The 11,390-nt window shown below is 42.0% G+C and overlaps 1 protein-coding gene across 1 annotated transcript; it reads right to left on the bottom strand.

Moving 5' to 3' along the window:
* Positions 1-477: 477 nt before the first annotated feature.
* On the bottom strand, positions 478-7,551 carry LOC117396719 (amiloride-sensitive sodium channel subunit gamma-like). The gene is made up of 11 exons (XM_059005210.1): positions 7,167-7,551; positions 6,706-6,923; positions 5,938-6,068; positions 5,261-5,424; positions 4,731-4,835; positions 3,674-3,794; positions 3,175-3,247; positions 2,325-2,382; positions 2,102-2,175; positions 1,634-1,709; positions 478-1,203 (listed from the first exon to the last, which is right to left on the bottom strand). The coding sequence occupies exons 1-11, from the start codon at positions 7,497-7,499 to the stop codon at positions 991-993; spliced, it is 1,566 nt and encodes a 521-aa protein (XP_058861193.1). The 5' UTR covers positions 7,500-7,551; the 3' UTR covers positions 478-990.
* Positions 7,552-11,390: the final 3,839 nt, after the last annotated feature.

Here is an 11,390-nt window from a genome sequence, read left to right as displayed (position 1 = left end):
AGTTTACACGCGTAAACACGTGTTGCTGTTAATATGTCCATGGCGAGACATCCTTAAAAGGAAGCTGCCGATAGTTCCTGTTTTGCTGTAAAAGCTGCATCTCCCTGTTGCAATTCTAGGCTTGCGTGCATCGTTTTTATTGTAGTGTAGTCTGATTACTAAAGCAAGGAAGCCTGGGGGCCTGTAGAGCATACAGAAATATTCTCTCCCATCCCCACAAACCAGCACTCCATCTCTCCGCTGTCATGCTGCTGAATGATGAATGATAGGTGCTGTGGGTCACTTGCAATACAACCCTGTCTTGACCTATCATGCATTTGCTAACAGTATGTACCACTATACCCCATTCATTGGGTGGGATTTCTCAATCAGGATCGCTGATGTCATTGGTGGCCTGAGCCAAGAAAGATTGGGTTCCCCTGTCCTAATGACATTGAACCGCGCCCGGTAAACACGTGGATGCACCTGCGGGTTTCTTTCATTGGCTTCTCTTGCAGAGAACTGCAGGAGTTATTTTATTAAATCACGCAGATACAAACCGTTATCTTTAGTCTAGGAGTCCTGTACGTCTCTTTGTCTGACTGTCTCACACAAACCTAAACACGTGGACAATGATGAAAACAGCACAGAGAGTTTTATTTGGTTTATTTATTCAGAACGATGGAATGATACCAATTCTAACAGAGATTCTGATCAGCCATTATTACCTGTTTAGTTCCATCAAGTGGAGCTCTGGTAAGAACGTTCCCTCAAGAATGGATGTTTTAACACAATAAGTCCAGACAAGGGAGAACAGTAAACAATTGAATAATGGGTTATAACTATATCATTATATCTACTGTTACCCAATCATATCCAATCAATCAATCTGTCTATCAATCTATATCTATCTCGTCTATTTTTACTGCACTAGGAATACATTCAAATGGTCTTTATTATTTTCCATTTCCTACGAAGAATGCTGTTACAATGTAACAAAGCACAGCACAGCTACATGTTGGTGGTTTTATGTCCAGTGAAGGATGCTCTCCCTCTTTCAGAGCATGGGTTTGCGTAGGTATTGGGCACAGCCTTCCAGAGACATCGCTGGGCGAAGAAGACCAACATGTCCACGAAAAGCTCAAAGAATTCCACCAGCGTGCAGACAGAGAATCCGACCCAGAGACCGACCAGTCCTCCCATGCTGGAAATCAAATCGATCTCCTAGAAAAAAGATCAAAGAAGCCTGAAGAGCTTCTCTCACACTGTGATCGCCAGCGCACTGGATAAGCAATGCAACGGGGCTTGTGCAAACACAAAGACGACTACAGTCGGGAGAGGCTGGCATTGGTATATTACTACCACAGTGTTTGTTTTTTAACTAATACACATGGTTAATCTAATGCAGAGTCCCGTATCAGTAGGACACAGCGTGCTGCTGTGTCTCTCCACATCGCGCTACAGCGGACCCTGCTGGCCAGGCGTACAGTGAGCTCAGAGCGGACACCTGCAGGGCAGGCCTCTGTCCTCCAGAGGCTCTCCGCTCTCGAGTTCCTGGGTGTAGGAGAGGAAGCTGGCTCGGTCGTGGGATCGGAGGACGCCCGCTGAACCTTCAGTCGATCAGCTGATCTATATTTATTTAAACCCCACTTACAGAGACGGATGGCTCCTCCTCAATCTGCTCAGAATTCAGCTGCTGGTAGTAAACAACAACTTTCACCAGGTTATCCCTGCAGGAAAAACAGGGCTTGATTAGGACAAGCTACACGAATACTGAACCACAAAACATAGGAGCACTGCAACGTGGCAGATCATTCGAAGACATAAAAACCACTACAGCTTACTTCTCATGAGTAAATGCAACAGAATTGCACTTTCTAAACAATGTTAATATTTATAATTAAAGAAACAAATTGCCATGTATTTATGTATGTAATAATGTATATATATATATATATATATATATATATATATATATATATATATATATATATATATATATATATATATATATATACAGAATGAGCCCCTATTTATATTGTAATAGTGGATCCAGTTTGTTTAACTGTGGAAACACAGCTAGACATAGTAACTGAAAACCTGAATCAATCACTCAACTCACCGTATTAGCTGAGGGCTGTCTGCAATCGTACTCAACTGACCACCCATCTCTCTCAGATCACTGGAAAACTTTTCCTAGAAGACAGGAGAATGCATGATGGTATTCTCAACATTATACAATCTCAACACTACAATCTCCACACTATACAATCTCAACATTACAGTCTCCACACTATACAATCTCAGCACTATAACTGTGTCATTTCAGCATGCTGCTGACTCACAATGAAAGCAGATGACGGCCACTGGGACCCAGACACTGTCAGCTGGTACAGCTCCTCTCTAAAAACAAGAAAACAAGGGTAGCATTGATCAGGGGATAAACATGCTGCCCTGTGCAGCAGCTATTACAACCCCGTCCGAGATCTCCACTCACTTTGCTGCACGTGGGTGTTTCAGGTGGGGTCCTAATACCTGTGGCACAGGAAGCCAGCCTACAGTACACTAGCTCAGCAGGGAATATGTTCTTAACCAGCGAAAAGAAATCGCAGAGAACTATTAGATCTGCAGCAATGTGATGCTGTGAAGTTAATAAGAGGTGAGAAAATGTTTTTTACACCCTTGGTTCTAACACCTTTAAAGTCATGTAATAACGAACCCAGCTTCATTTTATCAGCGCACTAAAACGTACATCATTCCACAGTGTTTAAAACCTTGTTTTTCTCAAGCAGCGCTCGGACTGGATTGCAAAACTGCAGTTCCAGTTCGGTTAAGAACAGCCCCTCCTGTGTGCCTGGTGGTTGAAAACATACCAGAAGAAATAAGGCATCTCTGTGAAGGAAAACTCTACGTTCCAGAGCAAATAGAACTAATCCAACAACCTGGGGGAAAACAGAGACTCACCTCTCTCAGCAGTTTACAAGAAGGAGGGATGGTAAGTGAACCCTGCTCAAAGCTAGCTCTCATGACTAAACCATCTTGGTAAAACAGCCAAACTACTGGCTCTACCTTTAAAACAAAACCAGCGAACAAGGACAGAGATGCGGTTCCCTGGCTAAGGACTATAAAGCTTGATGGTGGTTATTCCTTATTAAATATATGCAATACAATCAAACAACAGCTACTCTCACTCACTTGCACTGCAGAGGACAGTCGCAAGGCAGCATGCCATGAGCGAACTTGTATCCATAAAGCTCCACACATTCACCTGCAAGACATAAGAAACTAATTGCATTCCCTATCTGCACACACACTTTTAACATTAATGTTAGACTGTTGAATCAACGCACTGAGAGTGCTTTAAAAACTACTTGCAGTTTAGTCCTAATTATGTTTTTTTTTCTTGTTTTAAAATAGGAGCTTGTTATGGACTGGAATAAAACACTTGGAAAACACAGCACCTTGTGTCTCATATATACGGTTCAAACTAAAAGCTTAATTGACTTTATTTTTGGGTTGGTATTTCGGTTGACCCCAAAAAGCGTCCAGCAGGTGGCTCCACCGTGCCAAAAATTGCACTGCACTGAAACACACACGGTAGAGTCAAATAAAGAAGCACGGCTACATTACTGCGGCTTGCGTGTGACCCAAGCGCATTCCCATTTAGATTGTAGTTCCCGGGCGTTGTACTCACTGACTCCGACAGCACTGAGGTTACACTTGGGGTACTGGAGGTCGGGGGGAGCAGCGAATTCCCAGTGGCTGCACCCACAGTTCTCCACGATGCTCAGCTGGGCACATGTCCGTTTACAGGACTGCAGGGAGCGAGAGGCAGTTCCATTATTTGTTTTTCAATTTTACAAGAAACAAAAAATGTTCTAATCTCTACAAACACAAATTAAAAACAGCTTGTAGGACAAGCTTCTGTGCAAACAGTCCCTGGTATGAATGCATTACCCAAATAGCACCGCTGACTTGTACAGTTCATTACAGAATTGAGATGACGCTGTACGCCACTCTGCAGATTTACCGGCTGCTGCTGACAATGCTATGGCAGGTGTTTCTATTTTTTTTGTCAGCGATCACAGTCAGGTTTGTATAATTATGACATGCCAGCCTCATTACAGTATTGACCGCTTTAGCACATGCTTGAGAATAGTCTGTCTAATCCAGCCCCTCTATAAACCGGCATGCTGTAGAATTTGTGCGTCCCCATCAAACCCCTATTGAAAAGAATGGCGTGATGCCTTCCACAATCCGGAGCCTGTCTATCCTGGAATCCGGCATGATTTGTGAGTCTTATCTGCCTAAAACCAACGTACAGTTCATCTAAGTTTGTAATGAAGTCTGTTTTGTAAATGCGCACATGTCCCGCGGGTAGGGCACAGTCAAATCAGCTACTTCAATTACAGGATATGCTTGGACTGAGCTTCTACTGCACACATTGTGATGGGGGTTTTAAAAGGGTTCAAATAGTCTGAACTATTTCCAGATTAAACAGGTTTTTACTGTACTTAGATTCAGTACAGGATACCCCCTTCTGCTTTTAATTGATAACTCTATTACTACTATGTTAATCATCATCATCATCATCATCATCACACTTTGCTGTCTGATTTTGATCATGCTGGATCAGAAACTTGCAAACTAGTTTTTAAAAATCAAGCCAGCCCGGTCAGAGCGTGAGTGCATTCCACCCCGTGTGTCGAAGGGCAGAACACTGCCCATGGAAAGGGCGCTGCTGCTGTTACCTCCCGTGTGTATCTGGAGCCATACACATCATGGTAGAAGTTTTTAATGCCATCCCCGTCGGTGCAGTGACTCCCATAAGGGGACTTCAGCCGTTTAATCAGGACCTGAAAAAAAAGCAGGAAAACACTGGGAGCAATGAAGGTGACCACATGGGTCCGTGTTCAGCGGGACCGTTCAGGGTTTTCAACTCACAACCCCAATGCATTCTGGTACGTTTCACCTGTCTCAGGTACCATTCTTACCTTTAAGAGAAGCAGGACTACGCTTCCCAGAATGCATTGGGTGTGTGAGTTGAAAAGCCTGAAGTGTCCCGCTGAACACGGAGCCATATGGTCACCTTATACATCATGTACATTTTATATATGTGTTTAATATCCTATTCTCCTTCATCACTATCCACTATCAAAAACAAAAATTGCACCTGAAAATAAAAAACCTTCCTAAAGGCTAACTTGTCTGAAGTGAGATGGGGAAGCTTATCAGCGTCGCACAGGTTCACAGGGCTTCACCTGTGCGCCTCCGCGCTCACCTTCATCATGCCGATGTCGGTCTCAGTGCCTGGCGGGATGTTAACGCCCTCGTCCTCGGGGAAGGGCGAGGCCGCGTGGTTGTGGACCAGGAGGCGTATCCCTGCAGAGTGAGTGACATCCTTCACATACTCAATCTGCTGGATAAACAGCTCCAGGTGCAGCCCTGCAGAGAACGGGCACAGATTTATGGAACCCGTGCAGGCATTGCATGCATGAAATTTGAGAAACCTAGCTCTGAACACAGAATGCATTTAATTTCCATTGCTTTATATAGGGAAAAAATGGCATCCCCATTTGAGGTCATCATGCATTTGCGTCTTCCACATGTTTTTTATTCGTCCACATATGAGGTCACCATGCATGAAATGGTCAATAGGGATTATATACAGTGTATATTTAAATATATTAACATACATTAGCATATATATATATATATATTTACAACATTTTTTTGTTCAATATATGTATTTATTAAAATGGCAATAACGTGTCTATATATTGCAGTATATTTGAAATGCGTTCTAGTGCACGGTGTTTAAATATGTGGATTGCGTTTTCCTTAGTCTACAGTATTTGGTTTAATCGAGGGTGGTTTGTTTTCGCAATCCACAGTTCTCAGCTGCAGGGCGTTGCAATGTGATCCGACAGGAAAGATGTCGTTTATTCCGGCTCGTACCGTACACGAAGCCAGCCCTGGTGGTGTTCAGAGCCGCGCCACTGATCGGGGCTCCTCTGATGTCTGTCGTCTTCTGAGAATTGAAGGTGTAGCAGTTTCCAAACTTATAGTTGACGAATCCAGAAAAGAAGCTGGAAAAAAAATAAAGTGATACAAAAAAATTCAAAATCCTTATATTATGTTCTCTAATTTGTCAGACTTATTAACTATTCCAGCACAATTATTATTAACCACTTTATTATTATTATTATTATTATTATTATTATTATTATTATTATTATTATTATTATTTAGAAATGACTGTAATTTCTGCACCCATTGCGACTGTGGAAACTATGAGTTAGCAAATGCATCCTCATTATTCAAACCCATTCCTGGGCCAGACAGTACACATTAGCAGCCTGGTAAACAACAGCATAGTGAAACCCAGGGCACAGCGTGCGTGGTAAATACTTCTAGTATATAAGCATGGGCAAAGGCTGGATACAACTGCAAAACCACCATGCAAGGCTCTGTAATATAATACGGGAATCTGACAGCCCGAAATGAATCCAATACTGTGGTCTGTCATAGGATACAGCAATGTATTTGTCTGTATAGGATTCTTTATACATGTAAGACTGTTCCATTTGGATTTTGCATTGTTGGAATATGTGTTTTTTTCATTGTTCTGTGGTACAGAACACAAATTAATTTAAAAATCGCGTGCATTTTGAAATGCGATATTAAAAGATGCTATTGGGGACGCGTGCGGTGAACCCCCGTTACCTGGTATCGCACATCTGCCCGTGGAAGTTGCAGAAGATCAGCATGTCTTCCAGCTGGTGTCCCATTGCGATCTTCTCCTCGTCCGAGAGCTGGTTGAACTGCGAGGCAAACTTCCTGAGGGCGCGTGGGTAGCTGTCGCTCTCGGCCGGTGAGTCGGGGCAGGTGGTGTTCCAGCACGAGGACTTGTTCCTGCGGTGAGATTGCTTCAACCCCAGATCCTGCTCGGCATCAGCAGCGTGCGATCAAACAAGAAAACACGAGACAGCAGTGCTTGGAGAGAAGCTTGTGAAACCGGGACAGAAAAAGGGGTTCTGATGGGCTGTCAGAATGTATTAGGAACTGGTTTATTAATAATAATAATAATAATAATAATAATAATAATAATAATAATAATAATAATACATACATACATACATACATACATACATACCGGTATGTAAATAACGTTAGATGAACTGTACCTGCAGTGACTTTGTCATGGTGACGCTCTTGCGTACGGAGGAGTAGCGGACGCTGTTCAGGTTACAGATGGTGACGGCGGGGAACGCCAGCATGGTGTTGGACACTAGGGTTATCTTCTCGTGGGACGGGTATCTGTAGTAGTTGAGCACCATCTCCGTGCACTGCCAGAGCGCGCAGCACAGAGCAAAGCCCACGAAAACGGCCCAAAGCAACCGGCGGCACCAGTGCGCAGCGCGGAACACGTTGGGGATCCCGTGCGCCGAGGTGTGCTTGAGAAGCTCTCCGCAGAGCCGCAGGAGAGTCCACTCCGCCGGGGATCTCTTCAGCAGCATTCTCTGTCGGGATCAAGGTATTTCAGTATCGAAGAGTGGCGGAATAATTTGGCAGGAGGTTAACAAATATATGACTTTTCTTAAAAAGGCAGTCTTTACTCCATTGCTTTTAATATTACATGAATATTACAGAATTTTATTTCACACTAATTGTATCAGTCTTAGCCATGCCGGGCCATGCACGGGACTATGGCATTCTAGTGCTGGACTGTATATATATATATATAGGGGTATCAGTTCGTTATCTCGCTCGTGTGTTTTTTTTTTAATTCTCCAGTAAGCCGCTCACTTGGGGTTTCTGGGCTTACACTCAGACACCGGTAATCCACGTTCTCGGAGGTGTCATTAACCCAATTCCAGAAAGATCCTGTTTGATACGTACGGACCCTGCTAAAAATTCTAGCAGGCGTTGATATTATATAATATATATATATATATATATATATATATATATATATATATATATATATATATATATATATATATAAAACCAGTAACACATGAACCCAGCTCTGACAGTAATAAAGCAGGCATCAAGTATTTTCAGCTCATTCATTAAGTGGATCTACCCTTATAACATGTCACCATAGTAAATACAGAGCAACCCGTAATAAAGCATAGTGAAAACATCATGCTAAATATTTAATATTTTTCTCCGTCAAAAATAATGTCTGGAAAACGTTGGCCGAAGTTGAAAAGACTTCAGAAAGTGATTCTGTCATATCTACTATTTTTTGAATTGCTAACTCCAGGCCCAAGCGGTGGGTAACTTCACTTCAAAATGCTGTTCAATTCCAATTTAAATATAAAAGTAGCAAGGATTTGCTCAGAACAATTCCATCCGCTCTGCAGCTAAGCTGTTTCTTGGTACCATTATTAACATGTCGTTTTTTGGCCCTTGGGACAGTTGTTAATTTTGAGTGTTCATTACTGATTTTGCGCAGTGGTTCATTAGCGGCGTCTGATCGATCAATACTTCCCATTAGAAGCGCACACTCTTCAGGATCAGATGTGTGTAAGCAGCCTCCTCACCCAATTAGCACTCCGACGACATCCCTCCTGGGTGACAACACTGACAACAAGAAGATAATCTACAGCCTAATAATAATATTATTATTATTATTATTATTATTATTTATTTCTTAGCAGACGCCCTTATCCAATAAAGACCTAATCACATAGATTTTAAAAAGCTTGTTTGAATGTTACGACACTCGGACTGGAATACAATTCAAAATAAGTACATTGCTAGTACTTTGATCCTGTCCAAACATCACGTATTTGTGCCTATTTCCTTGTAGTATGAGATTAAGTATTAAGACATTTCATTAGCTGCCTTCAGTTACCATTACGAATATAACCTTCAGGCTGGAGCCATCAAATACTCCATCTTATTTTCAAAGTCTCTACAATATTTCTACCACTTTGATTTTTCGTTTCCCAGTTAAACGTGGATATGTAATGCTATTTACAAACTTGTAAAATGTTTTCTGATCGCAATGTGCTGCTCAGTGCGCAGAATTGACGAATGCAGAATTATTTACAAATTCCCATTTTTGAATCTAGAACCTCTGTGGCCAAATGTAAAAAAAAAAAAAAAAAAAAAAAAAAAAAAAACACACACACACCCACTTTATAGATGCATGATCACATTCTGCATTTTGTTTTTCTTCAGTATCAATGGACACAGTACTGAATACACTATGTAACACAATTTTTGTTCCTGGGTAGTAAGTGTTATTTCCTAATTGCTTATGCCTCAAAAGTATAGAAAATGGCTATTCTTCCCCACAAACTTTGCTTTTGTGACCAGGACAGTGATATTTTGAAATTTACCTATTTCCAATGAGAAAACGGGCAAATTTGTGTCTTTTCGTTCACATAAAGTCAGAAAAAAACAACATATGAATCCAAATTAACATGTATTTATACTAAAGTAATACAAAAATGACTACAAAAGATTTAGAAGCGAGTAGTTTTTCGAGATTTACGATTATACTGTAAATCACTTTCACGAATCAGCCCCCAAACGTAGTCTCCCATCATGTTCTCGTTATACTGTCCTTGGTAGCGGCGTTCAAAGTCCAGTATATCTGGTGGAAGCGCTCGCCTTGCTCCTCCGAGTACGCTCCCATGTTCTCCTTGAATTTATCAAGATGAGCATCAAGGATATGGACTTTGAGGGACATCCTACAGCCCAGTGTGCCGTAGTTCTTCACCAGAGTCTCAACCAGCTCCACATAGTTCTCGGCCTTGTGATTGCCCAGGAAGCCCCGAACCACTGCAACAAAGCTGTTCCAAGCCGCTTTCTCCTTACTAGTGAGCTTCTTGGGGAATTCATTGCACTCCAGGATCTTCTTTATCTGTGGTCCGACGAAGACACCGGCTTTGACCTTTGCCTCAGACAGCTTAGGGAAGAAGTCTTGAAGGTACTTGAAGGCTGCCGACTCCTTATCTAGAGCTCTGACAAATTGTTTCATAAGGCCCAATTTGATGTGCAGTGGTGGCATCAGCACCTTCCGGGGGTCCACCAGTGGCTCCCACTTGACGTTGTTCCTCTCCACAGAGAACTCGGTCCGCTGTGGCCAGTCCCGCCTGTGGTAGTGCGCCTTGGTGTCCCTGCTGTCCCAAAGGCAAAGATAGCAGGGAAACTTGGTAAAACCGCCTTGGAGACCCATCAGGAATGCCACCATTTTGAAGTCTCCCATGACCTTGATGCCATCTCAGAAAAATGCAGCTATGTATCCACTTAGGCAGCTGGAACTAAACTGAACTGGTGGGCTTAAGGCCCCTGTATTTATACTACTAGTTATATTACTGGAAAGTTCTAGAAAGTTGTAGAAGTTACTCCAAGTTTACTCAGCACTGAATCTATCTGGAATGTTCTGGAAAATAGGTACATTTCAAAATATCACTGTCCTGGTCACAAAAGCAAAGTTTGTGGGGAATAATAGCCATTTTCTATACTTTTGAGGCATAAGCAATTAGGAAATAACACTTACTACCCAGGAACCAAAAAAAAAAAAAAAAAATGTTACACGGTGATATCAACACTAGTTGGTGCAATTGTACCTTAAAGCCTGTCAATAACAACCCTTAAACTAACACGAACAACGGAGAAATAACCATACGCAACATTTCCAATAGATGCTCCAATATACTGTAGATATATCTGAGTTTCCAACAAGCTGGCAAACTGATGTAACCAAAAAATACAGTTACATTAATAAAGTGATGTGTAGCTTCTAATTACCAGGGATTGAAATAAGACTCCCATTGCATAGCAGTTGGATCCATTCCTGGTTTACTACGAGTTTCATAAGACACCTTTGAGCTTGTTACCTATACGCTGTGGCTAATCCAGCTCATAGTAAAGCCTGGAATGGGTGAACCTGCAGTGCAATAGGAGTCTTATTTCCATCCCTGCATTACAGAACGAAAACAGGATTATAGAAGCCACACAACTCTCAGGGCTGCTTAATGCCCCTGAGATTTGCCACACAATGCTCACAATACAGTTTGGTTCTCATTTAAAGTTGAATCCCCCTATTGAACCATTTTCACTTGGCTCTACATCAGTTTTTATCCAGGACTTCTTTCCACTTGTGAGCAAACAGGCAGAGAACAACCTGACTCTCTTTACCCTGTTAGCAAAACAAACTCAGACACCTACATCAGGTATAGTGAACAACCTGACTCTCTTTACCCTGTTAGCAAAACAAACTCAGACACCTACATCAGGTATAGAGAACAACCTGACTCTCTTTACCCTGTTAGCAAAACAAACTCAGACACCTACATCAGGTATAGAGAACAACCTGGCTCTCTTTACCGTTAGCAAAACAAACTCAGACACCTACATCAGGTATAGAGAACAACCTGACTCTCTTT

The sequence above is a fragment of the Acipenser ruthenus genome, chromosome 31 (assembly GCF_902713425.1).
Source record: "Acipenser ruthenus chromosome 31, fAciRut3.2 maternal haplotype, whole genome shotgun sequence".
Lineage (NCBI taxonomy): Eukaryota > Metazoa > Chordata > Actinopteri > Acipenseriformes > Acipenseridae > Acipenser > Acipenser ruthenus.
This window is presented reverse-complemented; position numbering and strand designations above follow the sequence as displayed.

Coding starts and splice junctions, on each gene's coding strand:
- LOC117396719 (XM_059005210.1), bottom strand. CDS start 7,499: ATGCTGCTGAAGAGATCCCCGGCGGAGTGGACTCTCCTGCGGCTCTGC. Junction 2,383..3,174: donor GACTGTCCTCTGCAGTGCAA/GTGAGTGAGAGT, acceptor TCTTGTTTTTAG/AGAGGAGCTGTACCAGCTGA. Junction 1,204..1,633: donor AGGAGGAGCCATCCGTCTCT/GTAAGTGGGGTT, acceptor TCTTTTTTCTAG/GAGATCGATTTGATTTCCAG.